A 26,829-nucleotide genomic window follows, 5' to 3' on the forward strand; every position below is an offset into this window, starting at 1 on the left:
GGGGCTTCCCAGGTAGCTCAGCAGGTAAAGAATCTGCCTGTAATGCAGGAGACCCAGATTTGATCCCTGGGTCAGAAACATCCCCTGGAGGAGGGCATGGCAACTCACTCCAGTCTTCTTGCCTGGATAGATTCCCAAGGACCGAGGAGACTGGCGGGCTACCGTCCATGGGTCATAAAGAGTCAGACATGACTGAAGTGACTGACACATGTATATTGTAGGTGTTCAAATACTTGTGAGATTATATTATAGTTAGAAAGAAATGAACCCAGGTTGAGTCTACTGTGTTCTTTGCTCGTTCATTGCACATTGAGGATCAGGTTATCAAAAGGAAACTGTACAGTGCATCCTCTGCCTCGGATGGACACTGTTTACGCCTCAACAACAATAACAATGCATAGCAGAGCAAGCATTTCCTCAATAGCTACAACCTGACAGTCCCGGCTCAGAGTGTTGAGAGAGAATTGCATTTAAGTCTGAGCTGTATAAACAGGTCAGAGTGAAAGCCAATTTTTACAACCAGAGTGAAAATCACCGTGGAGTAAGTATTTCTTAATTTCATATTTTAAACATTGTGCTGTCATCTCTGGCTCTTCCATCTGGGCTTTCAAAACACCCCTGTGGCCAGAGCATCTTAGATCGGAGGCATTTAGTTCTTTTGGGGGACTCCCAGGGTCTGCTGGGATCATGTTCACATCTCCCCACTTCCTCTGTAAAATGAGACGCTTCTTTCTCAGGTTTTCTGATCTCACCCAAGGGTTTTCCAATTGTTTTTTTTGTTTGTTTATTTTTTTTAACAAGGGAGGATGTTGCCATCTTCAAAAAGCTTTAGAAGGTAATTTTGGTTTTGTGTACACATAGGAGAAAGGAAAAATAGGGATCAAGAGATACATCCATCTCATCTATAACCCTGTTATTTTATCCACTAGTAGTAATAAGGAATTCAAGCCTGCTAGAACCAGCTTAAGCCAGAAAACACGCTGCTACATCCATGATCTTTGGACTCATAAGGGGCAGGATTGTGGGCAGGTCAGAGGAAGAGTCAGTTTTCTGCGTTCCCCAGTTTTTATGGTCTTTCCACAGAAGAGTTTAAGGAATTCTATTTTAAATTTTTTTGGCAGAAGTAGTAAAGGGCATTGTGATGTCTTATATCCCGGAGGACCTTTGCAGAAGAATAGCTGCCCTTAAGGCCGCTTGAGAAGGAGTCTTTAGGATACAGTGGCATCAATGTGACACTAGAGGTCATGCGCCAGCACGGAGGGGAGCTGGCCACGTGGAATGTCTCCCAGGAAGAGGGACCACTCGGGATGGTCTAGCGAGGACCAGTGCAGACTGTGCAGTGAGGCATGTAGCTCGTGTGGAGTTTAGATACCTGCTTTGTGTATACGTTCATTTCCGCTTTGGCAATCCACTCCAGTACTATTGCCTGGAAAATCCCATGGACAGAGGAGCCTGGTAGGCTACAGTCCATGGGGTCGCAAAGAGTCGGACACGACTGAGCGACTTCACGTTCAGGTTCACGTTCATTTCCGCTTAAGACCCTGCAGGCATGCCTCATCATCTCCATTGTACAGACCAGGAAAGAGCAGCAGTGAGCAATACCACGGGCACAGGAATACATTTAAACATGATACTGAATTAACTAAGAAAGGTTCCCTGGGGATATAAAATTAGCCAATTTTGATTTTCCGGTAGGCTGACATTTTTAGCTGGTTCTATTCAGGTATTTTTCTTTAAGTACAACATGTGAATGAGTTTTGTTTCATTACAGAACGATTCACTGGGTTTAAAAAAAAAATCGATTCAGCTAATGATTGAGAAAATCCGAGGGTTCGTTTCTAACATGTTTGTAGTTCATTTTGATTTGAAAGTCAGTTTGGTTTAAATTCAAGTTTCTTAGTTCATAGAAAAAAACATTCGGTAGAGATCTGTTTGTACTTTAATAGTTTTAGCACTGTGTTTTCAAAGCAGTATGTGTAGATAGTACTGTACATTGTAAATGAGCTAAATAGTTTGCAAAAATTTCACTCATAGTAAAAGTTATTTTTTGGTGAAAGGAGACAGTGAGATTGTCCCCCCACCACACACACACACACCCTGTGCTGTTTCATGTTGAAGATCCTGCAACAAACTGGCCAGCCTTCTGCCTACCCATTTTGAAAGATCTTTGAAACTGACCTGATTTTTCTCCTCACTACACATCTGAATTTTCTTAAGCTTTTGGAACTTTTTTTTTTTCTGTTGTAAATGTTATATAAACTCTTTGGTTGGACTCTTGAATGAAATGTTATGACATTTAAGGGGAAAAAATCCTATAAGCATTAATCAATAGAAGCTATTTGTTGCTTTTTCATTCGACCTCGTCTGCTTTCATCCTGACATACACCATCCTGGAGGCGGTGGCCGCTTGTTTAATTGTTTAGCACAGAACGTGGTTTGATCTCTTTCTTGCGCTTTCAGTCCTGGTAAATTAATCAAAAGAAGTTACTGCACTGCTGGGCATTAGCATGGGTTTAGATGTTTCTGCCTCAGAGCCTGTTCATCAACTAAAATGCTTTTAAGCCCCAAAAGGAGAGTAAACAGTATGGCTGTGACCGCTTTGAGGTGACCCATGACCTGTGACCTGCTTGCATTTGGGAAGGGGTCTGTTTGTATTAGCAGTTATTTCTGGTTTGGGTTATAGCGTTTTCAAAATGTCTTTTCTGTTCTTTCTCTTTGAATGTTTTTAGTATCTGCAGAGAGCCAGCCCACCATCATTCCCACATGTACATACCATGGGCTTTTCCATAGACCTACTGCATAGCACAGGGAACTTTCTTCCATATCTTGTAATAACATATAATGCAAAAGAATCTGAAAAAAGAATATATACATATGTATAACTGAATCACTTCACTGTACACTTGAAACTAATACAATATTGTAGATTATTACACCTCAGTTTTTATAAGGGCTTCTCTTGTGTCTCAGCTGGTAAAGAATCTGCCTGCAATGCGGGAGACCTGGGTTTGATCCCTGGGTTGGGAAGATCCCCTGGAGAAGGGAAAGGCTACCCACTCCAGTATTCTGGCATGGAGAATTCCATGGATTGTATAGTCCATGGGATCGCAAAGAGTCGGACATGACTTTCACATTTAAAAGACAAAGAGGTCAGAATACAGGAACCCAGTTTGGTTCTATGCAAAGATTTTTAGGAAGTTTGAGAGCTAACATAGGTAATCAGTGTTTGTCCTTGAAAGATGATGAACTTATAACTTCAATAACACCATTCTAGAGAGAAGTTATCAGAACAGTTTTTAGTAAAATCCAATTGTGGGTCCTTAGCATTGTTTTTCCTTCCAGTAGATAAAAGTTGACACTTTTATTATTGTTGGCACATTTTGTGCTAAGCATTGTACCAGGCACTGAGAATACAAAAGAAAATCATCTTTAATTTTTACTTTTTGGCCACACTGCACAACATGTGGGATCTTAGTTCCCCGACCAGGGATTGAACCCTGCCCCCTGCTGTGGAAGCTCGGAGTCTTAACCGCTGGACCACCAGGGATGTCCTCCTAAGGAAAGTCATCTTTGCCTTTAGGAACTAGACAACAGAAACATAAATGGTCACTTCAGGGTGATGGGGTGAGGGTTCTGATTGAGATATTTACCAGGTGACCACAGGAGGGTGGTGGAGGGTGGCTGGGCTAGTCGGTGGGTGGGCCAGATAGGGAGAGTCACTGGGGTAGACCTCTCTCAAAGAGGAGGTGACCTTGGAACTGGTTTTCAGAATGGAAAGAAGTGACCTGAGGGGAAACAGGAAACTGCGGGTTCGGGGCAGGGGGTGGGGTGGCGTTGGTCAGGAGAAGAAGCAGGCACAGGAACGTGAGTGGGTGGGTGGGGGGGTGTAGATGGCACGTAGTTCTGGGCGCCAGAGTTCTCAGAGGGAGGCAATGTCTGGAGGGAACAGCCTTGATTCAGGGGATGATCAGGAAACCTCTTACTTCAAAAACAGGAAGTTATTGTAATTTAATATCGTGGTCTGCACTCTGAGAAAGAAAGGAGAGATTATGTGTTTGAAATATTAATTTGCAAGTCAAATGCAGAAGAGAGTCAAAAGAGAAAATTAAACTAGGTATCCCAGGAAAACACAATTTGAGATATAAAACACCATAGTCTCCTCAGAGTCCATGACTCCTGCATATTTTTAAGTTTTGTTGAGCTATAATTGATAGGCCAAAGCTGCACACAGGTAGTGTGTACAGTGTGAACTTGGACATATGCAAACGACTATGAAACCATCACCACCATCAGGGTACCAGACACACCCATCATGCGCACAGCTGATCAGGGATCCTCCTGAGAGGTAAGCTGCTGGCCGTGGGCTCATTCCTGGTGGGGAGAGGCAGGTGTTTAGGAAAAGGTCCGCTGGGCATAGTAGTCCCATGAGCAGAGCAAGGCTGCTGGGTAGACAAACCTGTGATGCTTGCTCATTTTTTTTTCCTGGAAAAAACATTAAAACAGGAAGTTTTGAATATTACAGAGAAAAAACAATTACATCAGATAACTATAATAGTGGCTCCTTAGTTTCTGTTCATTGTTATCTAAAATCTACTTTAAAAAAATATTACTTGTGTGTAGAGATATCCTACTTGTGTCTACAAAACTTCTGTTTTGAAAGAATTTCAGAGGGGAAAAATAGAATCCTTTGGGGATTATGTTGATAGTTCAGCAAAGCGTGTAGTAGCAACATACCCATTTTTAAAGCCTGCTGCTGCTGCTAAGTCGCTTCAGTCGTGTCCGACTCTGTGCGACCCCATAGACAGCAGACCACCAGGTTCCACATCCCTGGGATTCTCCAGGCAAGAACACTGGAGTGGGTTGCCATCGCCATCTCCGTTTTAAAGCCTAAGAATGTGTTCTTCTGTTGGGCCCAAGTCTAAAAGTGAAGTGATTTTTCTGACTGCATTCTAGTGGATCAGAGAACTGAGAGGCTCTGGGGCACTGACGGCATGGTGTCTGTGAACTCAGGCAGCCATGCTGTCTGCAGCGGATGACTGCGTGTCTTCCTGGTGAAATTGAGCTTTCATTGTGGATCTGATTTGTTGTTGTTCAGTTGCTAAGTCATGTCTGACTCTTTGCAACCCTGTGGACTACATACAGCACGCTAGCCTTCTCTATCCTTCACTATCTCCCAGAATTTGCTCAAACTCATGTGCATTGAGTTGGTGATGCCATCCGGCCATTTCATCCTCTGTCATCTCCTTCTCCTCCTGCCCTCAATCTTTCCCAGCATCAGGGTCTTTTCCAGTGAGTCGGCTCTTCACATCAGGTGGCCAAAGTATTGGAGCTTCAGCTTCAGCATCAGTCCTTCCAATGAGTATTCCGGGTTGCTTTCCTTTAGGATTAACTGGTTTGATGTCCTTGCTGTCCAAGGGACTCTCAAGTTGATGGGTTCTCTGATTCTCCTGGAACCTTCTCTGTGGTTATTTGAAGATAACTAAGTTAACCTCCTACACTCTTGGTTTATTTTAATCTCATCCAAGGGTAGTGAGCGAGCCTGAGATTATATGTAAAAAATCATGCCCATCATGTGGGTTGCCATTTCCTTTTCCAGGGTATCTTCCTGACCCAGGGATCAAACCTGAGTTTCCTGTATCTCCTGCATTGCAGGCAGATTCTTTACCTGCTGAGTCATTGGGGAAGCCTGAATACCCTGTGGTGTAGTATAACTCAGGTGGCTGCGATCTGGGCCAAAGGTGGTCATTAAAGGAGTAAAGAGGAGTGTGGAATAAGTGAGGCTTTTGATGATTGTTCATCAGCTTTTGTTTTTTAAAAAAAAAAACACCCAACACAGTGAACAGTGCTTTCACCATGCTGACACCTTGACCTGTCTGCTATCCGTTTACTTCCTCAGCAGAAGTTCCTGGAGTTGAGTTGCCTCTTCAGAAGTGATACCTGGTTATGTCACCCCATTGGTAGTATTTTAAGGGGCTGCATGTGTACCCATACATCATCACTGTGTATTTTTAGTCTATTTAGTTTTTGCCAAATTCTGTTCAAAACACTCCCTCCATGTGAAAACTTTTGGGCTATTTGGCCACTGTCTCTGGCCATCCTTTCAGGACGAGCTCAGAGAAGGGTTCCTTTTATATGGTTGTCTCCTAACATCTCTTTACTCACCACCCTATGCTGTGTCCTTGGCTGAACTGTGATGTCCTGGTCACTTTCGTTGTCCCCCCGACTAGGGTGACAAATAAGCAGCTCTTATCTCTCCTGCTGGAGTGGGGCATCCTGGGGGCAGGGCTGGGGTCTGGCTCACCATGGGGTCTTTGGCCCTCCCATGGGACTCTTCCCCAGGGTGGGACTGCAGCTCATGTGCTGAGAGAAGGCACAGACCAGGTGGGTGCCGCCTTGGAACCACAGATCAGAGACCTGCTGGCAGGACGATCACAGCACGTGTCAGATCACTGGGTGAGTAAAACACACAGGTGAAGCTGGGAGGTGGCATCACAGACAGCCCGGGGGATGCGCATGGGAGCCCGTGCGCTGGGTGATTCTCCTGGGTGTGGTCCTGCAGCTGCCCACCCTGACTCGACCACCCCCGCCACCACACACACACATGTATAAAACCCTCTCCAGCTCCTTCAGCCAACAGCTCAGAGCTGAATCCTTTGAGTGTTGGCGGAATGTTCTAGGGGTGTGTGTGTGTGTGTGGTAGGCTGCTTCCTCTTCTCTCAATGAGCACAATACTGCCTTCCTCACATACCAGGGTGACATGCAGCTGTAGGTGTGGAGACTCGTTCTGATAGGATAGGTCCATCCACAAGTGTCGTGAGAGTGGACCACGTACCCAGGAGTGTGGTGACCACTGGTGTTATGTTGGGAAACAGCGAGTGTGGTGCTGCCTTAGGGAGATGGAAGCAGGAACGCCAGCCTCAGTGTGGAAGGACGGGGTCTCCGTGCCTGCGATGTCACTTCCCAGCTTGTCTTTCAGGGACAAGATGTCTGAGAACCGGCAACCCCCCAGGGACCCGTGATGATGCTTTGGAGTGAAGGGTCTCCCTGCCTGTGAAGGGTGTCCTTTTCCCCTGGGCGTGGTGAGTGAGTGTGCAGGAAAAGAGGTACCACACCTGCATCAAAACAACCTCCTCAAATTCAGAACGAGTTTATTTCCTTGATTAACGTGCATCTGGAAGAAATAGAAAATGGCTATTTCTGATTACCATTAAAATGTACTAAGCCAACATTCGTGTATATTTTTCTCTCCTTCATTCACTCAAGGACTTGGAAAGAAACCACTTCCCTTGCATTTAGCACCATGTCTGTGTGATTTATGGACTTCCCAGGTGGTGCTAGTGGTAAAGAACCCACCTGCCAATGCACAAGACACAAGAGACACGGGTTAGATCCCTGGGTTGGGAAGATGCCCTGGAGAAGGAAATGGCAACCCACTCCAGTATTCTTACGTGGGAAATCCCATGGACAGAGGAACCTGACGAGCTTTAGTCCATAAGGTCACAAAGAGTTGGACATGACTGAGCGACTGAGCACACACACATACACACTGTGTGATTTATTCCAAGAGCTGCTGGGTGCCCTGCAGATACATCTGATTCAGTGGGGATTGATGTCCCACCTTATCGCTGCAGCGCCTCAGCAGCTAGGGGGATGTCTCTATACGTCCAACTTAATTGCCAGATGCATTTATATTGGTCAACCAGTTGGCTGCAGTCTGTGTAGCTGGACTGTTAACATATATATTCTTTTGTTCAACTAATGACCTAAATTTTATAGCATGTGGATAAAAAGTGTCCCCAAATGTAGAAAGGAAACTGACAGAGCATGTCAGTGTCTCATTAAACTAACTGGCCCTGGCCTCTGGGGATATCTGTGAGCAAGTCAGACAGAGTGGGCTTATCCCCATGCTGATGGCCCAGATCCATCAAGCCGTTATCTCTCCAGGAAGCAGCAGCCTTCTGTTTGCTTCTTAGGGAAACTCCAACTTTTAAACATTTCAAACAGAAAAAAAAAAAAAAAAAAACCCTCTGTGATGTGTGTGTGTGTGTATGTGTGTGTGTGTGGCGGCGGGTGGGGGTGGGGAGCATGGAGGAGGTGCTGCTTTTGCAAATATGACTTAATAGGCTGCAGCTAGCTTCTTGGAAACCAAACCATCTTTTCAGTAATGTTGAAAAGCCTTTCCCTTTGACTGAAAATGCCTTTGACTTTGGAAGAACTCTGCTTAGAGTGTTGTGGCTCTATCGAGCCCCGTGTGAGGGAGCACATAGTGGGGAATTGTCTGATGGCACAGAGGCATACATCATTTTAGCTCTTAAAATTGTATCAGAGATGAAGAACACATTCACATTCTAATTTAATGTCTTTCTGTGACTTTAATCATCATCTCAGAAATGAAGTGCTTTTTAGATTTGGTTGTCTTTTACTAGGAAAGTAAGTGTTGGTTGCTCAGTCATGTCCTACTCTCTGTGACCCCACAGACTATAGCCTGCCAGGCTCCTCTGTCCGTGGGATTCTCCAGGCAAGAATACTGAAATGGGTAGCCATTCCTTTCTCCAGGGTACCTTACTGGACCAGGGATTGAACTGGGGTCTCCTGCACTGCAGACTGATTCTTTACTGTCTGAGGCACCAGGCACCAGCAGATTATCTCTGATATAAGAGAAGAATCACAGATTTTGTTAGAATCATAGGGTAATTGAGAATGGTCATCTACTGGAGGGGGTAGTTTTATTTCTGACTTGTTCACTGATATTATCTTACATAGCTAGGGCTATTTGACATTATTTTATATGTTTCTATCCATTTTCTTTGAAAAGCGTAAAACGGGGTCTATAAACTTTCACTTGTATTAATTGCACCCCAGCTGGGTTATAGTTTGCTGTTTTGTTTTGATTTTGGTGCTGAGAGCAAGGAGGATGATGTGGGGTCTGAGTGAAGAGAACCGGGCTTCTGAGTTTGAGGTCACTTGGGGAGGAGGTTGTGCTTGTGGCGGCTGCAAATACATTAGTGGGATTTGTCATTGAACCTAGGGAACAACGGGCATTGTTTTAGGGCATGAGGATGGAGTGGGCTCATCGTACAGTGGTGATGGTTCAGAAAAAGCTGGTGTTATTTCACCTCCATCTTCAGATGCAGGCCTTCTGCTCAGCTCCCCACTTCCTCTGGGGACAGAGCTGCTGAGTGATGGGTGCTGACAGTGACAAGGTCGCTCATTCCTGATTTGCTGTTTGCTCCGTGCATATCCATCCCCACAGCACACAGCAGAGGGGCTTCCATCACTTCTGCAGCCTTGGTCACGAGGGTAGATGAGCTGAAGCCCTTGTGTGCCAAGCACATTGTTGGGTGTGTGGACAGTTGAAAAAGGGGAGACATAGTCTTCACTCTGCAAGACCTGAAATCTTGCTTGTGCTTACTTACATTCATATTCAGTAGGTATGAATAGTAGTGTAAATGATGACACTGTTCAATGGGTTGGTACAGAAAGAAACCGTATATTAAATTATACATGGAGACGTCCGACACAGGACTTTAGGGGAAGGGCTAATAAATTCAATAAACCATCAGCAGTAAGAATAGAAGAGTTTTCTTTGAGCCAAAGTGAGGACTATAGCCTGGAAGCCTGATTCCCACATGACTCTGAGAAACTGCTCCGGAGAAGCAGGGTTCTCAGCACAGTTTTATATCTTGTCAGAACAAAGAGCATTCAACAAGCCAGGGATACATTTCTTCAAGGTTTCAAATCACAGACCAGCCTGATGTCCATGGAGAGTCAGCATGACCTTGGCACCTGGGAGGGAGACTTACCATCAAAGGAGGACCAGCACCAGCGTCCCAGGAAGGGAAGCGCTTAATCTTTATTTTGAACGTGGACAGTTCTTCACTTCTGGTCAGTGTGTGCTTTTCTTTGATAATTAAAGCAGATGTACGGTGTATGTTTGATAGGCCACGAACAGGCTGTTCTAGTTAGCATCCAATTCAAGTCAACTCATTCAAGTGAACTCAGAATGACTTCCCCAGACCTCAATATGTGAACATTTATTTTTTTATTTTGAAAAACAGGCTGGTTGAGATTTAATTTTATATACCATATAGTTCCCCTCTTAAACGTGTACAGTTCAGTGGGTTTTAGTATATTCACAAGAATGCAGCCATGAGCACAGTCAACTTTGGAACGTTTTCATCACCTCAGAAAGAAACCCCTTTTGCTGTCACCCCTAACCCACCAAAGTACAATCAGGAGACTGAGAACCAGAGGGCAAAGTAGCTTTGTTGGAATTTTGTTACATTGCTTGAAAAACAGGTAATGACACAGAAGGTATCATACTTCAGAGTCTATCTGTAGTTCAGTAGGTCCCCTACACACGAACCTTCAAGTTGCAGACTTTCCAAGATGCAAATGTGCGTTCCATAAACATCAGGCATGAGTAACAGTGCACCTGGCCCTTCATCTCCAATTGCTGACGACCCTTCCGCTATACCATCTCCCACCTCCTCGCCCCCCTCCAGTTAGTAACTCTTCTGGTCTGGTCTCTTGATGCCAGCCCCTGTGTGCCAGCTGTTGTACTGGACTACTGTACCTTTCAAGGTACTGTGCTATAAGATTCAAATGTTTTCTTTGTTTTTCTTTTCTTTTTTTTTTTTTACAGGGGAGCCTGGTGGGCTGCTGTATGGGGTCGCACAGAGTTGGACAAGACTGAAGTGACTTAGCATGCATGCATGCATTGGAGAAGGAAATGGCAGCCCACTCCAGTATTCTTTTTTTTTTTAATTTAATTTTATTTTATTTTTAAACCTGAAACACTGTATTAGTTTTGCCAAACATCAAAACAAATCTGCCACAGGTATATATACGCTCCCCATCCTGAACCCTCCTCCCTCCTCCCTCCCAACACCATCCCTCTGGGTCGTCCCAGTGCACCAGCCCCAAGCATCCAGTATCGTGCATCGACCTGGACTGGCAACTCGTTTCATACATGATATTACACGTGTTTCAACGCCATTCTCCCAAATCTTCCCACCCTCTCCCTCTCCAACAGAGTCCATAAGACTGTTCTATACATCAGTGTCTCTTTTGCTATCTCGTACACAGGGTTATTGTTACCATCTTTCTAAATTCCATATATATGCGTTAGTATACTGTATCGGTGTTTTTCTTTCTGGCTTACTTCACTCTGTATAATACGCTCCAGTTTCATCCACCTCATTAGAACTGATTCAAATGTGTTCTTTTTAATGGCTGAGTAATACTCCATTGTGTGTATGTACCACTGCTTTCTTATCCATTCATCTGCTGATGGACATCTAGGTTGCTTCCATGTCCTGGCTATTATAAACAGTGCTGCGATGAACATTGGGGTACACGTGTCTCTTTCCCTTCTGGTTTCCTCAATGTGCATGCCCAGCAGTGGGATTGCTGGATCATAAGGCAGTTCTATTTCCAGTTTTTTAAGGAATCTCCACACTGTTCTCCATAGTGGCTGTACTAGTTTGCATTCCCACCAACAGTGTAAGAGGGTTCCCTTTTCTCCACACCCTCTCCAGCATTTATTACTTGTAGACTTTTGGATCGCAGCCATTCTGACTGGTGTGAAATGGTATCTCATAGTGGTTTTGATTTGCGTTTCTCTGATAATGAGTGATGTTGAGCATCTTTTCATGTGTTTGTTAGCCATCTGTATGTCTTCTTTGGAGAAATGTCTATTTAGTTCTTTGGCCCATTTTTTGACTGGGTCATTTATTTTTCTGGAGTTGAGCTGTAGGAGTTGCTTGTATATTCTCGAGATTAGTTGTTTGTCAATTGCTTCATTTGCTATTATCTTCTCCCATTCTGAAGGCTGTCTTTTCACCTTGCTAATAGTTTCCTTTGATGTGCAGAAGCTTTTAAGGTTAATTAGGTCCCATTTGTTTATTTTTGCTTTTATTTCCAATATTCTGGGAGGTGGGTCTTGGAGGATCCTGCTGTGATGTATGTCAGAGAGTGTTTTGCTTATGTTCTCCTCTAGGAGTTTTATAGTTTCTGGTCTTACGTTGAGATCTTTAATCCATTTTGAGTTTATTTTTGTGTATGGTGTTAGAAAGTGTTCTAGTTTCATTCTTTTACAAGTGGTTGACCAGATTTCCCAGCAGCACTTGTTAAAGAGATTGTCTTTAATCCATTGTATATTCTTGCCTCCTTTGTCAAAGATAAGGTGTCCATATGTGCTTGGATTTATCTCTGGGCTTTCTATTTTGTTCCATTGATCTATATTTCTGTCTTTGTGCCAGTACCATACTGTCTTGATAACTGTGGCTTTGTAGTAGAGCCTGAAGTCAGGTAGGTTGATTCCTCCAGTTCCATTCTTCTTTCTCAAGATCGCTTTGGCTATTTGAGGTTTTTTGTATTTCCATACAAATTGTGAAATTATTTGTTCTAGCTCTGTGAAGAATACCGTTGGTAGCTTGATAGGGATTGCATTGAATCTATAAATTGCTTTGGGTAGTATACTCATTTTCACTATATTGATTCTTCCAATCCATGAACATGGTATATTTCTCCATCTATTAGTGTCCTCTTTGATTTCTTTCACCAGTGTTTTATAGTTTTCTATATATAGGTCTTTAGTTTCTTTAGGTAGATACATTCCTAAGTATTTTATTCTTTCTGTTGCAATGGTGAATGGAATTGTTTCCTTAATTTCTCTTTCTGTTTTCTCATTATTAGTGTATAGGAATGCAAGGGATTTCTGTGTGTTGATTTTATATCCTGCAACTTTACTATAATCATTGATTAGTTCTAGTAATTTTCTGGTGGAATCTTTAGGGTTTTCTATGTAGAGGATCATGTCATCTGCAAATAGTGAGAGTTTTACTTCTTCTTTTCCAGTTTGGATTCCTTTTATTTCTTTTTCTGCTCTGATTGCTATGGCCAAAACTTCCAAAACTATGTTGAATAGTAATGGTGAAAGTGGGCACCCTTGTCTTGTTCCTGCCTTTAGAGGAAATGCTTTCAATTTTTCACCATTGAGGATAATGTTTGCTGTGGGTTTGTCATATATAGCTTTTATTATGTTGAGGTATGTTCCTTCTATTCCTGCTTTCTGGAGAGTTTTTTTTTTTTTTATCATAAATGGATATTGAATTTTCTCAAATGCTTTCTCTGCATCTATTGAGATAATCATATGGTTTTTATTTTTCAATTTGTTAATGTGGTGTATTACATTGATTGATTTGCGGATATTGAAGAATCCTTGCATCCCTGGGATAAAGCCTACTTGGTCATGGTATATGATCTTTTTAATGTGTTGTTGGATTCTGATTGCTAGAATTTTGTTAAGGATTTTTGCATCTATGTTCATCAGTGATATTGGCCTGTAGTTTTCTTTTCTTGTGGGATCTTTGTCAGGTTTTGGTATTAGGGTGATGGTGGCCTCATAGAATGAGTTTGGAAGTTTACCTTCCTCTGCAATTTTCTGGAAGAGTTTGAGCAGGATAGGTGTTAGCTCCTCTCTAAATTTTTGGTAGAATTCAGCTTTGAAGCCGTCTGGACCTGGGCTTTTGTTTGCTGGAAGATTTCTGATTACAGTTTCAATTTCCGTGCTTGTGATGGGTCTGTTAAGATTTTCTATTTCTTCCTGGTCCAGTTTTGGAAAGTTGTACTTTTCTAAGAATTTATCCATTTCTTCCATGTTGTCCATCTTATTGGCATATAATTGTTGATAGTAGTCTCTTATGATCCTTTGTATTTCTGTGTTGTCTGTTGTGATCTCTCCATTTTCATTTCTAATTTTATTGATTTGATTTTTCTCCCTTTGTTTCTTGATGAGTCTGGCTAATGGTTTGTCAATTTTATTTATCCTTTCAAAGAACCAGCTTTTGGCTTTGTTGATTTTTGCTATGGTCTCTTTTGTTTCTTTTGCATTTATTTCTGCCCTAATTTTTAAGATTTCTTTTCTTCTACTAACCCTGGGGTTCTTCATTTCTTCCTTTTCTAGTTGCTTTAGGTGTAGAGTTAGGTTATTTATTTGACTTTTTTCTTGTTTCTTGAGGTATGCCTGTATTGCTATGAACTTTCCCCTTAGGACTGCTTTTACAGTGTCCCACAGGTTTTGGGTTGTTGTGTTTTCATTTTCATTCGTTTCTATGCAAATTTTGATTTCTTTTTTGATTTCTTCTGTGATTTGTTGGTTATTCAGCAGCGTGTTGTTCAGCCTCCATATGTTGGAATTTTTAATAGTTTTTCTCTTGTAATTGAGATCTAATCTTACTGCATTGTGGTCAGAAAAGATGCTTAGAATGATTTCTATTTTTTTGAATTTACCAAGGCTAGCTTTATGGCCCAGGATGTGATCTATCCTGGAGAAGGTTCCATGTGCGCTTGAGAAAAAGGTGAAATTCATTGTTTTGGGATGAAATGTCCTATAGATATCAATTAGGTCTAACTGGTCTATTGTATCGTTTAAAGTTTGTGTTTCCTTGTTAATTTTCTGTTTAGTTGATCTATCCATAGGTGTGAGTGGGGTATTAAAGTCTCCCACTATTATTGTGTTATTGTTAATTTCTCCTTTCATAGTTGTTAGCATTTGTCTTACATACTGTGGTGCTCCTGTGTTGGGTGCATATATATTTATAATTGTTATATCTTCTTCTTGGATTGATCTTTTGATCATTATGTAGTGACCATCTTTGTCTCGTCACAGCCTTCATTTTAAAGTCTATTTTATCTGATATGAGTATTGCTACTCCTGCTTTCTTTTGGTCCCTATTTGCATGGAAAATCTTTTTCCAGCCCTTCACTTTCAGTCTGTATGTGTCCCCTGTTTTGAGGTGGGTCTCTTGTAGACAACATATGTAGGGGTCTTGTTATTGTATCCATTCAGCCAGTCTTTGTCTTTTGGTTGGGGCATTCAACCCATTTACGTTTAAGGTAATTACTGATAGGTATGATCCCATTGCCATTTACTTTATTGTTTTGGGTTCGAATTTATACACCGTTTTTGTGTTTCCTGTCTAGAGAATATCCTTTAGTATTTGTTGGAGAGCTGGTTTGGTGGTGCAGAATTCTCTCAGCTTTTGCTTGTCTGAAAAGCTTTTGATTTCTCCTTCATACTTAAATGAAATGAGATCCTTGCTGGGTACAATAATCTGGGCTGTAGGTTATTTTCTTTCATCATTTTAAGTATGTCTTGCCATTCCCTCCTGGCTTGAAGAGTTTCTATTGAAAGATCAGCTGTTATCCTTATGGGAATTTCCTTGTGTGTTATTTGTTGTTTTTCCCTTGCTGCTTTTAATATTTGTTCTTTGTGTTTGATCTTTGTTAATTTGATTAATATGTGTCTTGGGGTGTTTCACCTTGGGTTTATCCTGTTTGGGACTCTCTGGGTTTCTTGGACTTGGGTGATTATTTCCTTCCCCATTTTAGGGAAGTTTTCAACTATTATCTCCTCAAGTATTTTCTCATGGTCTTTCTTTTTGTCTTCTTCTTCTGGGACCCCTATGATTCAAATGTTGTAGCGTTTAATATTGTCCTGGAGGTCTCTGAGATTGTCCTCATTTCTTTTAATTCGTTTTTCTTTTATCCTCTCTGATTCATTAATTTCTACCATTCTATCTTCTAATTCACTAATCCTATCTTCTGCCTCTGTTATTCTACTATTTGTTGCCTCCAGAGTGTTTTTAATTTCATTTATTGCATTATTCATTATATTTTGACTCTTTTTTATTTCTTCTAGGTCCTTGTTAAACCTTTCTTGCATCTTCTCAGTCCTTGTCTCCAGGCTATTTATCTGTGATTCCATTTTGATTTCAAGATTTTGGATCAATTTACTATCATTATTTGGAATTCTTTATCAGGTAGATTCCCTATCTCTTCCTCTTTTGTTTGGTTTGGTGGGCATATATCCTGTTCCTTTATCTGCTGGGTATTCCTCTGTCTCTTCATCTTGTTTAAATTGCTGATTTTCGGGTGTCCTATCTGTATTCTGGCAGTTTGTGGAGTTCTCTTTATTGTGGCGTTTCCTTGCTGTGTGTGGGTTTGTACAGGTGGTTTGTCAAGGTTTCCTGGTTAGGGAAGCTTGTGTTGGTGTTCTGGTGGGTGGAGCTTGATTTCTTCTCTCTGGAGTGCAATGAAGTGTTCACGGAGTTATACAGAGGAGAGAAGGAGGAGGAAGGAGACAGAGGTGGCCAGGAGGATAAAAGGGGGGAATGAAAAGGAGGGAGACAGATCCAGCCAGTAATCAGTTCCCTAAGTGTTCTCCCCGTCTGGAACACACAGAAATTCACAGAGTTGGGTAGAGTAGAGAGGGGTTAGGGAGGAGACACCGGTGACCTGGTGGAGAAAAAGGAGAGTCCAAAGGGAGAGAGAGCAGTCAAGCCAGTAATCTCGCTCCCTAGTGAAAAATGGGTCCTGAAGATTGGGTTCTTAAAGGTACAAAATTGGTAACAAATACATAAAAGCAAAAATTAAAAATCTAGAGTAGATTTTGGAATTTCAAAAATACGATGTTAAAAAAAAGAAGAAGGAAAAGAAAGAGAGAAAAAACGAACAAACAAAAACAAACAAGGTCGCGAAAATTATAAAGAGAATATAGGTACAAAATTGATGACTAATACCAAAAAGCAAAAGTTAAAATTCTAGAGTAGAGTTTGGAATTTCAGATATACAATGTTATATAAAAGAAGAAGAGAAACAGAAAAAAAAAAGTCACAGAAATTATAAAAAAAAAACTATAGGTACAAAATTGATAACAAATATAAAAAAGCTAAAATTAAAAATCTAGAGTAGAGTTTGGAATTTCAAAAATACAATGTTAAAGAGAGGAAGAAGAAAAAAAAAACAAGATCAAAAAGTTATAAAAAATATATATATATGAAGTTTGCTGTAAAAAAAAATAGGGCCTTTTTTCTTTTTTTTTTTTTGCAGAGTAATAGGTTATAAAAGTGAAAATTAAAGGAATAATAGAGGACTTAATTTTTTTTTAATTATAAAAAAAGAAAGAAAGAAAGAATGATCGTAAAAATAGTAAAAATATATCCAGGACTTTCTCTGGTTTTGTTGTGAGTATTGTGGGTTCAGTTCATTTTTGGCTAGTTCCTTGGTCCGACTTATATTTCTCAAGATCTATAGGCCCCTTCCTATGTAGTCGGTAGTAAGCACAGGGTTTTAATCTATTGCCTGTAGCTTCCAAGGTGGTTCCCTCTGTTATAGCTTCTTCTCTTTGCTGGTCTCTTCAGTGTCTGGTTTCCGCCCTGACACAAAGGGGATGGTGGAGGATACTTTTTTTTTTTTGTTTAGGCTCACTTGTTCAGTAGCACTGTTGGGAGGGAGGGAGGGATGCTGCAAATAACACTGGCGTGTGCTCGCAGTGCCTCAGCCACACTGGGTCTGCCCCCGCTCACAGCGCGTGTAGCCTCCCTGCCCACACTTCTCAGGCTCTAGGTTGCTCCGCCGGGAACTATCTGTGGCCGGCCCTGGGCTGCCTGTACCTCCCAGGTCCAAGCCGCTCAGGTTCAGGCACTCGGGTAGTCCTCAGAGGTGCAGACTCGGTTGGGCCTGCGTTTTGTGCCCCTCCCAGGTCCGAGCAGCTCAGGTGATGAGGTGTTTGGCGAGCGCCAATGCTGTGACTTATCGCCTCCCCGCCACTCGGTTATCTGGGTGTAAAACCGGCGCACCTTCTCAGGCAGATGTTGACCGTCCAGACCCCCAAGAAGTTTTAGTTAGCAAAGAAGCCTGCTTACAGTTTTATAGATAATGTCTCTCTGGGGCTGCGATTGCCCCCTTCTGGCTCTGGCTGCCTGTCACCGGAGGGGGAAGGTCTGCAGCCGGCTATCTCTGTTAAGTCCTTTGTTCCATGCGCGGGCCTGGCGGTGTCTTAGGTTAGGGCTGGCTTTTTGCGTGGTAGATATCCCACAGCCTGGTTTACTAGCCCAAATTATTTCACTCAGATAGTGTTCAGGGTATTCAGGCCAGGTCCTTACCCCCTTATGATGCAGCCCGCGCCACGCCTCCCTGCCCAGCCCCCGCTTGCTAATGGCGGATGCAGGCGTCTGCGCTGCCTTTCCGCTGTGGGGAGTTACGGTAGGGCTCGCAATCTGCGGGTTTTAATTGTTTATTTTTCCTCCCTGTTATGTTGCCCTCTGTGCTTCCAAAGCTCGGCACAGATTCGGCAGTGAGAAGGTTTCCTGGTGTTTGGAAACTTCTCTCTTTTTAAGACTCCTTTCCCGGGACGGGACTCCCTTCCCCAGACGGAACTCCGTCCCTCCCTCTTTTGTCTCTTTTTTGTCTTTTATATTTTTTCCTACCTCCTTTCGAAGACTTGGGTTGCTTTTCTGAGTGCCTGATGTCCTCTGCCGGCCTTCAGAAGTTGTTTTGTGGAATTTACTCGGCGTTTAAATGTTCTTTTGATGACTTTGTGGGGGAGAAAGTGTTCTCCCCGTCCTACTCCTCCGCCATCTTGGCTCCCCCCCACTGTTTTCTTTGTTTTTCATGCAATGTTTGTGTGAAAAGTATTATAAACCTATTACAGTACAGTACTATATAGCCAATTGTGTCACTTGGGTACCTAGGCTATCTGCTGAACTTAGAACAAATTGGACTGAACAAATACGCTCTTGGAATAGAACTCATTTGTATGTAAGGGATGTAAGTACCTATTCAGTTTAATTCGACACTCTGGGGATGTGTGTGTATGTGTAAATGAACTGAAGAGTTTGGGTGTTTGCTGTGACACTGATCTAGTCTCGTGCCCCCGACACATCCTCTCGGTTGGGGCCCACTTTGGTCCCGTGTTTGGCTCCGAGGTGGGTGGAATCATAAGGTTGCATCAAGGCTCTTGTGGGCCGAGAACTGGGAGCCCCTCTAGGGGAGCAGCTCCCCGCCACACACATCTCAAGAGTCTCAGCTGGAACTTCGTTCTCTCTCTCCCTGACCCCAGTCTGGTACCAGCCCTGGCCCTGCAGTCAGGTGTCTGGTGAGTTCTCTCTTGGTCCTCGTTACAAGCTCAGCATCAAGGTGCTCTGCCCTGAGGCAGTGTGGTCCTGCCAGACAAGGTGGGCCTGGCAGGTGCTGGCGGCACCGACCCACTACCAGCCTGTAAACGGCAGGCTTGATTCTTTGGCAGTGGCACAAGAGGTTGCAAAAGGTGGTAACCCGATACATGTGGTTGTTGGTGAATTCATTTCCTCTGAAAGTACCAGGTGGAATCAAAAGTTGTGATGTGGGCTTCTCTGCACAGGCAAACGAATCCTCTTAATCTTGCACTTTCTTTAATCAAACTGCAAGATGAACATTATTCACTTAGCATGCTAAGTGTGTCCTTGAACATGAAATGAAAACTGTTCATTATAATTAAGAAGGAGGAAATGGGGAACTGTGTTTGAAGTCCCAAAGAATCATTTAAAAAATGGGTGATTCAGCAAATGTTCATTTATTACCTGTTGTGTTTGGTGCTGTAAAGCAGGTCCCAATCACTGGATAGCTCAGAGCCCGGTTGTGGAGACAGAAGTGCATAGCTGACTGTATTTCAGATGAGGCTTTATCTGAAGAAGCACTATGATGATAGCCTCGATCAGCTCGAAGAACGAGTTACAGACACAGCTTTGCAGTAGACTTGGCTGACTGCGGTCATAGTTCATTTCCTCTGGAGGTCCACGTCCTCTCTTTACACAAACCCCCATGGGTGTTCACTATACCAGGTGTGCCCACCAGCCAGGACCTCCTGCCCCATGTGCTTGATGGCTGGCCATATCTCTCTTGATGGCAGGCCATAAAGTCCTCTGTCCAGGACTTTAGCAGGTGTCCAGAGCCATCAGGAATCATTTTTGTGCTCTGTTTGGGGAGTGGTAGAATGCTATTTTTTTTTCCAGTAGCCTTTTTTTTTAGAAGTTTTAGGCTCACAGGAAATGAAGGAAAGGTCCGGATATCCCCCTGTCCCCCTGCCCCACACATGCATGGCTTCCCCCACTATCAACATCTATTGCCCAGCAGCCATAGCTGACAGTAGGATTCTCTCTTAGTGTTGTACATCCTATGGGTTTGGATTAATGTACCTCCTGCTTTACACACGCTTACTTGTATGGTCATGAAAAGGGAAGCATATTATTTCCTGTTATTGAGACCAAGAATTAGTGGTTTTTATTAAATATGCATTGCATTGAATGCATGCTCAGTCATGTCTGACACTTTGCAACCCCATGGACTGTAACCCACTAGGCTCCTCTGTCCATGGGATTTTCCAGGCAAGAAGACTGGAGTGGGTTGCCATTTCCTTCTCCAGTTTATTAAATATAAACTTTAGCTTTGAGAAGGGTCTGTGTTATTTAAAAGAAAGACCTTTGTTTAGTTCACTTCTATTCCCACCCAAAAAATCCCACTCTCAAATTTTTAAAAAAAGGACAGGAGAGAAAGGCATTGACTTGTGCACTAACCCCCTAGGCATGGGAATCTGGCCTGGCTACCACCATCCCTGGGCCTCTCAGCACTCTTGGCTGTTTGGATTAGGACTGGGGTGAAGGTCAGTGGTGAAATGGCTGCCTTCTTTTCGCAGAATATGAGCAGTTACAGCTTGACCTGCTTGTTGATCATTAACCAGGTGGGGGCCTTTGTTCCAGGCACAGGTGATGGGCAGGTGTGATTAAGGTCATTCTCTTAAGCACCTCGGTCGTCATTCATTTTCAGCCTGCAGCGTCTCATGATGCCTGGTCCTGATGGAGCCGTCAGCTTGCTCTGAGACATCAAAACTCAAGCCCTTCTCAGCTTTCCTCCCGACTGTATTTCCTATACCCACCTGCCCTGGAGCTGAGGCCAGGCATGCTGTTTTGAAATAGTAGTGAAATTTACAGTGGGGAGTAGTTAATGTATGTTAGCTTCAAGGAAGCAGACACTCCTGAGAGGGTCTTGGGGGCCTTAATAAAGCATTTCAAGGAAGCAGAGTATCGAATTTATGCTTTTTGTGCTAAAAACATTAAGGTATTTAAATGTGTTATTCTAATCCCTCTTGCAGCCTGGGAACAGGAGGATCCTATATCTTTTATTTAAATCCCAGCCTTCCTCGACTGCGCCTAGTATAGGAAGAAACAGACGCTAACCAGTCAACTTCAGTGAATATGAAACTCAGTGTCATTCACAACATACAACCTAGTAAAGTTTTTATAAAATGCGGTTGCCCAGATCTTAATCGATTTGACACCATTTGTTGTCCATGTTGGGTTTTCAGAAGCCAGCCTCCTGTCTGAGCCCCTCTTGAGTTGCTCTGTGATAAAATTGTCATGGACACAAGTGCAGATGATAAATCCTGAACCCACAAGCTGGGTATCCTGATTTCAAAGGGAGCCCTTTCTCAGTTGCAGAGTAAGCTGATCTTTAGCCAGGGTGTCCTCCCTTTACCAAGAGCACTTCTGAAAGCCTGAGTTGCCAGGCAGCATTTACAGCCCTGGTGGAGGATCAGGTTATAAAGGTTTTGTTCTCTTAATAAAGAAGATCAGGTTCCCTCTGACTCGCGCTGTGGGATGCCTGGTCTTTCCCCCCGGAGGCTGGGGAGCAAGATGGGCCGTTAGCGGGCAGATAGTCACTGAGGTCAGTGATAAATATTAATAGATGGCCTCATCTCCACATTACGTGATAGCATCCTTCCTTTTAAAATTCCTGTTTATTGAGGAAACTTTCAGTGTTTGTAATCAAGATGTAGAGGTCATATAAAGCTGACCTCAGAGGACCAGAAAATCTGGTCTTGAAATTTTTCATCCTTAAACCTTGGGTAATGCATCCCAGTGAAAGTTCCCTGGGCGAGTTTGGTTTTCAAGGTCCAACACTAAGTGTAGGAGAATCAGGACTGTATTTTGTGCTGTGTGTTTGTGTGTGTGTGTGTGTGTGTGTGTGTGTACAGCTCTAAGATAGCCAGGGACCCCTCCAGATTTTATATGATTATTAAATATTAAATATAAAATGAGGTAAATGAACCTTTTAAACAAGGATATTATCAGTAGAAAAGGTTGATGTATTGTTATAGCAGTCAGTTTATATACATAGTATTTTTTAAAAGCCTCTCAAGTTCTTTTTTTGCTTCTGTCCTCCTCCCTTCCCACTTTTGCCCCCTCCGTCCCCTTCCTCCCTCTTTTCCTCCTTTTTGGTAGAGTTTGAAGATGAGCTCAAGTTCAGCTTTTGAAAGTTGAGTTCTACCTGAAGTGTCTTTTCTGGAGTGTGGAATCATTTTTACTTACTATTTATGGAAAATGAATACTTAGACCATGTTGAAAATCATCTTTGTACCTGTAGAATGCTGCAGAAATGTTACACTTTCTGCAGTTTGAATTTAATATCTGCCCACATATATGTATTAAGTTCCTAAAGTGACTGTAGAATTGTCCCAGCAGGATATAAAGCACAATGACAGGGCTCCTGCCTGCTTTCCCCCCAATCCCCGCAGAGCCAGATTTGTCATATTGTGCCCAAAGCACACACGCAACCTCCGCTGTCGGCAGAGGGAGACCGCCTTATGGCTGAAACTGGCAAAATACAGGAAATGTTATCAAAACGTGTGCATTTCAACCATACCAAAATAAGTAACGGTGCTGGCACACCTGGGTTCTTGGCTTCATTTCTTAGCAAATCCAGTGGCATGTTGGCCTGTGCGTCATAGCGTCGGCTGGACGCATCAGGGTTCATCGTTAATTCACGCGGTTGTTTGTCACCAGTAATGAGATTCCGCGTTTTATTCAGTCAGCAAGTTTAGTGCTTATTCTACTAGCCTCTGCGTTGATCGTTCCTAGTGCAAAGGCACTGAAGAGTTGGAGGTTTCAATAGAGTGTGATTTCAGACTGAAATCCTTGTGCAGAGAGCAAATACCCGGTAAGTGCTTAAACAGACCTTGTTTGGAGGACTTGCATCACCCCACATCCCGAGACTGTTTGTAGAGACTTGGTGAGCCAGTGTCTGCTCCACCCTCTAAGTGCTTGTTTAAGATGATACTCAGGGCCTCACGGTTGGCTTATCATAGTCAAAGCACAGTGATGGAGAGAGGCCCGGGGTGGAGGGGGGGCGGGGGAGTGGGAAGAGGCCAGGCTTACGTGCTAGCCCCAGGAGAGCCCTACGAGAGGCCTAAGAGCGGTGGCAGCTATACGTCACTAAGAGCTGTCCCAAAAAGCCTGTAGTAAGTCTATAATGTTTCCAGGAATGTTGGTAGGAAACAGAATCAAGACCCTTGGCCTGTTTAGTCAGGAAGCTTGTAAACAGCGTCCATTCCTGGATCACAGGCGGTGGGGGAGGGGTGCTTTTTATCTACTTCTGAGGGTGTCAAGTTTAGATCTTAAAGAGGCATCTGGTCATTTTTTGAATGCTTTCATTCACCATGTTTCTAGGTCTGTTACTTATACAGAAGTTAACGTATTTTTGTGTAGGTCGAAGAGTATTTTTTCCCCTGTTATTCATAGTATGGTTAGAGATGTAACTAATCTTAGAGCCGTGATTATGGTGGTTAGTCCCCATGGATTGAAAGTCCACTGCATGAATTGTTGGATTAGCAGTGAGGCTGGGGTGAGGGCCAGGCAGGATGAGTAAGGAAAGGTGAAAGAGACAAACAAACACACCCCGCAGAAAGGATGTGCTCAGTCACACTGAGTATATATTAATTAGGGTTCATAGAAGTAAATGCAGTTTAGGGACTAGCACTTCAAGTGCTGGTGGCCCCTCTGTGGTCTCATCCTTCCTGCTCTTTTATGAGGTCAGAGGAGGAATAGTAACTTCAGTCCTTCGGCATTTTGTAGAAAACCTCCCCTTTTATATTACCAATCAGATGTGGTTTTGAAATTTTTTAAACTTTTATTTTATACTGGAGTGTAATTTACAATGTTGTGTTAGTTTCAAGTGTGCAATACAGAGTCAAGCATGACTGGAACAACTTAGCACACACGCGCCATATACTAGTCATTTTGAAAAGTAAAAGTGAAAGTGTTAGTCGCTCAGTTGTGTCCACTCTTTGCAACCTCACGAACTGTAGCCCACCAGGCTCCTCTGTCCATGGAATTCTTTAGGAAAGAATACTGGAGTGGGTAGCCATTCCCTTCTCCAGGGGATCTTCCCAACCCAGGGATCAAACTCGGGTCTCCTGCATTCCAGGCAGATTTTTTACCATCTGAGCCACCATGCTTTATTATCTGGTTTTATACTCTGAACAAACACTTCATCATAACTGATGGTGCTGTGTTTTGGACCCCATAGATTTATACTGCTCTTTCCCCCAGGTGGGCTATGGAAAAGAGCCCACAGTCTTTGACTCTCCGTGGAAATAGCCCCTCTCAGGTACCAGTTGCACACCATCTCCTTTGGGGCTGGGCTTCTACAAGTTCAGTGTCAGTGGACCTTCTGTCCTGGGATTGCCCGTCTTCAGCCCTTCTGCCTTGGCTGCCCTTCAAACGCTGCCTCCATCTCCAGGGTGGAGATGGAGACCTCTTTCTTCTTTCCTCTCACACTAGTCCTCTTTTCTGCACTTCTCAAGCCCTGCCAATTTTTCATTCCCTTTTCTGAAAGCAGGTTTTGTAGAAAATTCCCTTGCCCGCCCTGTTACATATGATGGACGGCAAAGCAAAACGAATCTGTGCTAGTTTTCTGATTTATTGGGAAGACCTATCCCAAGACCTCTGTGAGCATCTCGGCTGCCTTTATCATCCGGGAGGGCAGGCATGCCCCAGAGGAGTTTGCACATACGGCTCCCGCCCGGCAGTGTGATTACTGAGGGGCTGTGTTTTGAGTTAGCTTGAGTTGTGTATTTCATTTGTGAAGCTGGCACATACTTGAAAGCCGCAAGCTACTGTTTTCTGAAAGCTTCTTTGCACATGAGCCTAAAACCGTCTGTATTGGATTTGGAAATTATCCAGTAACTGCCCTTTTAATGCAGCGAAATGTAGATTACAGCTGTTTCCTCTGGAAGGACCTGTAGAGTCCTAACTCATCTCTCTCCTCCTCCAGGGTGTCTCCTCTGCAGAAGTCGGAGATAGTGGATGTGGTGAAGAAGCGGGTGAAAGCCATCACCCTGGCCATCGGGGATGGTGCCAACGATGTGGGCATGATCCAGACGGCCCACGTGGGTGTAGGCATCAGTGGGAACGAGGGCATGCAGGCCACCAACAACTCGGATTACGCCATTGCTCAGGTGAGCCGCGTGGCCGACCAGCCATCACATGTAGTTGATAGAGTCCGCTGGGCATGAAGGCCAGCTGGTGCTTGACCTTCAGTCCAATCCTTCAGCTGCCCCTTTGGAGGTGGCGTGGAGGAGAACCCACCGGTGTAGCTGGGTTTCTCTCTTGGCTTCATCTTGTATAGTTACGAGGCCCTGTCCTGTGGTTTGGGTTTCTTTTTCGGCTGTGGGAAGGGCCAGGCTTTCTGTCATCCAGGTGAGAGGTCATTTCCAACAGGTGGATCTCTGATTTTATGATAATATCTCTTCCCCTAAACCCTGCAACTGCTGCGTGTTCTCTTCCAGCATCCTCTGTGCCCAAGGATAGCTGTGCTTGTAGTACCTGTTCTCTGTATCCCCCTCCTGGCATCTCCCCTCTTCCAGAAGATGCTGTAACCCTCTCTCTCACATGGCACGTAAGGTCGGGGGAATCAGTGATTGACAGACACTGCCCTCTTGGCTGTGCCATGGGGGGCACAGGCCACTGCTGTCAGGTGAACTGTCAGGAGCGTGAACCCCAGGCTTGGGCAGCAGTTCCCCCCACCCCCCCGCCGTGGTCAGCAGAACAAAGCTTTTGGCAGTTCGATTCAGCAGAGGCTCCTGACATACTTAGTAGCTCCTGTCCTAGCAGTCGGAGACCGAACAGAATGTCCAGTTCTCAGTGACAGCCCCAAAGTGAAGGGAAATGGCCAAGCTCCTGCCCCGCTGGGATTTGCATCCAGACCATTTTTGCTGCCTGACCATCCGGGAAATCTAGGTGTCTCAGAGAACACAGACCGTTTCCTCCCGTCTCCAATCACAGTGTGCTGGGATTAAATGCCTGCTTGTTGGCTCGAGTCCCCTCGTGTTCCTCTGTGTTCAGTCTTTGGGAGAATGCATTAACCTTATCACATGAGCACGAGTAATCATGGCCTTTTCCTCCTTGATGCTGAAATCTGGGGCTGCATGTTAAGTGTGGAAGAACTTGTTGCAAGCCCAGGGATGCAGACTAGCCTTCTGCATTTTCAAGGCCCCACTTCCCGGAGCGGGTGTTCTGCTTAGATGCCATCTCAAATCCCCACCACCCCCCCCACCCGCCAGCTAGTGGTTTTGCAAACACAGAGAACAGCAGGATCCTTATAAGTCCAAAAAGTGCACGAAATCAACCTTGTTCCTTTTGTCAATTTCAAATGAATCCTCAAGATGGTGACTCACATAGGTAGGAGGAGGAATTCCGACTTTATAGGTGGGAAAACTGGGCTTCCTTTACAAGCAGTGACCTACCTCGGGTCCCAGCCCCCAGGGTCAGAGAACAGTGGACCTGCACATGACCTTGGGGAAATAGCCCCGCGCACCTGCCTGGTTCCTTTCCCAAGTCGACTGCCCCAAGGCCTGTGGGACTCGCGCTTCCTGCAGGCTGTCAGCACCTGGAGATGTTATGCACCCCAGCATTATTAAATACTTGAGTTATAGCATCATATGGCTGGCAGGGGTCTTCAGAGGTTTCCTAGGAGCTCCAGGCAAATATTTGTCCATCTTTTTCTTGCAAATGTCAAGGGAAGGAAGATTCCATGACCTGCTTTATTGAAACTGGACTAATAGGATGTGGGATCTGGAGCAGTTGGTCTCTTCAAATTAAAGGCAAATCAAAATGACAAGCAAATCAAAATGAAAGGGCAGATGCAGAGGAGAGCAGGGCTTTGTGATTC

General features: G+C 43.8%; 1 protein-coding gene across 4 annotated transcripts in view; it reads left to right on the forward strand.

Annotated features, from left to right (window-relative positions):
* ATP8A2 (ATPase phospholipid transporting 8A2) overlaps positions 1–26,829 on the forward strand; it is a 481,981-nt gene that overhangs the window by 248,105 nt on the left and 207,047 nt on the right. For all 4 annotated transcript variants that reach the window (XM_025262844.3, XM_025262845.3, XM_025262846.3 and 1 more), the window contains exon 26: positions 24,934–25,117. In XM_025262844.3, coding sequence (XP_025118629.3) covers positions 24,934–25,117 — 184 coding nt within the window. The remainder of the gene's footprint in view (positions 1–24,933; positions 25,118–26,829) is intronic.

This window comes from Bubalus bubalis, chromosome 13, assembly GCF_019923935.1.
Source record: "Bubalus bubalis isolate 160015118507 breed Murrah chromosome 13, NDDB_SH_1, whole genome shotgun sequence".
Lineage (NCBI taxonomy): Eukaryota > Metazoa > Chordata > Mammalia > Artiodactyla > Bovidae > Bubalus > Bubalus bubalis.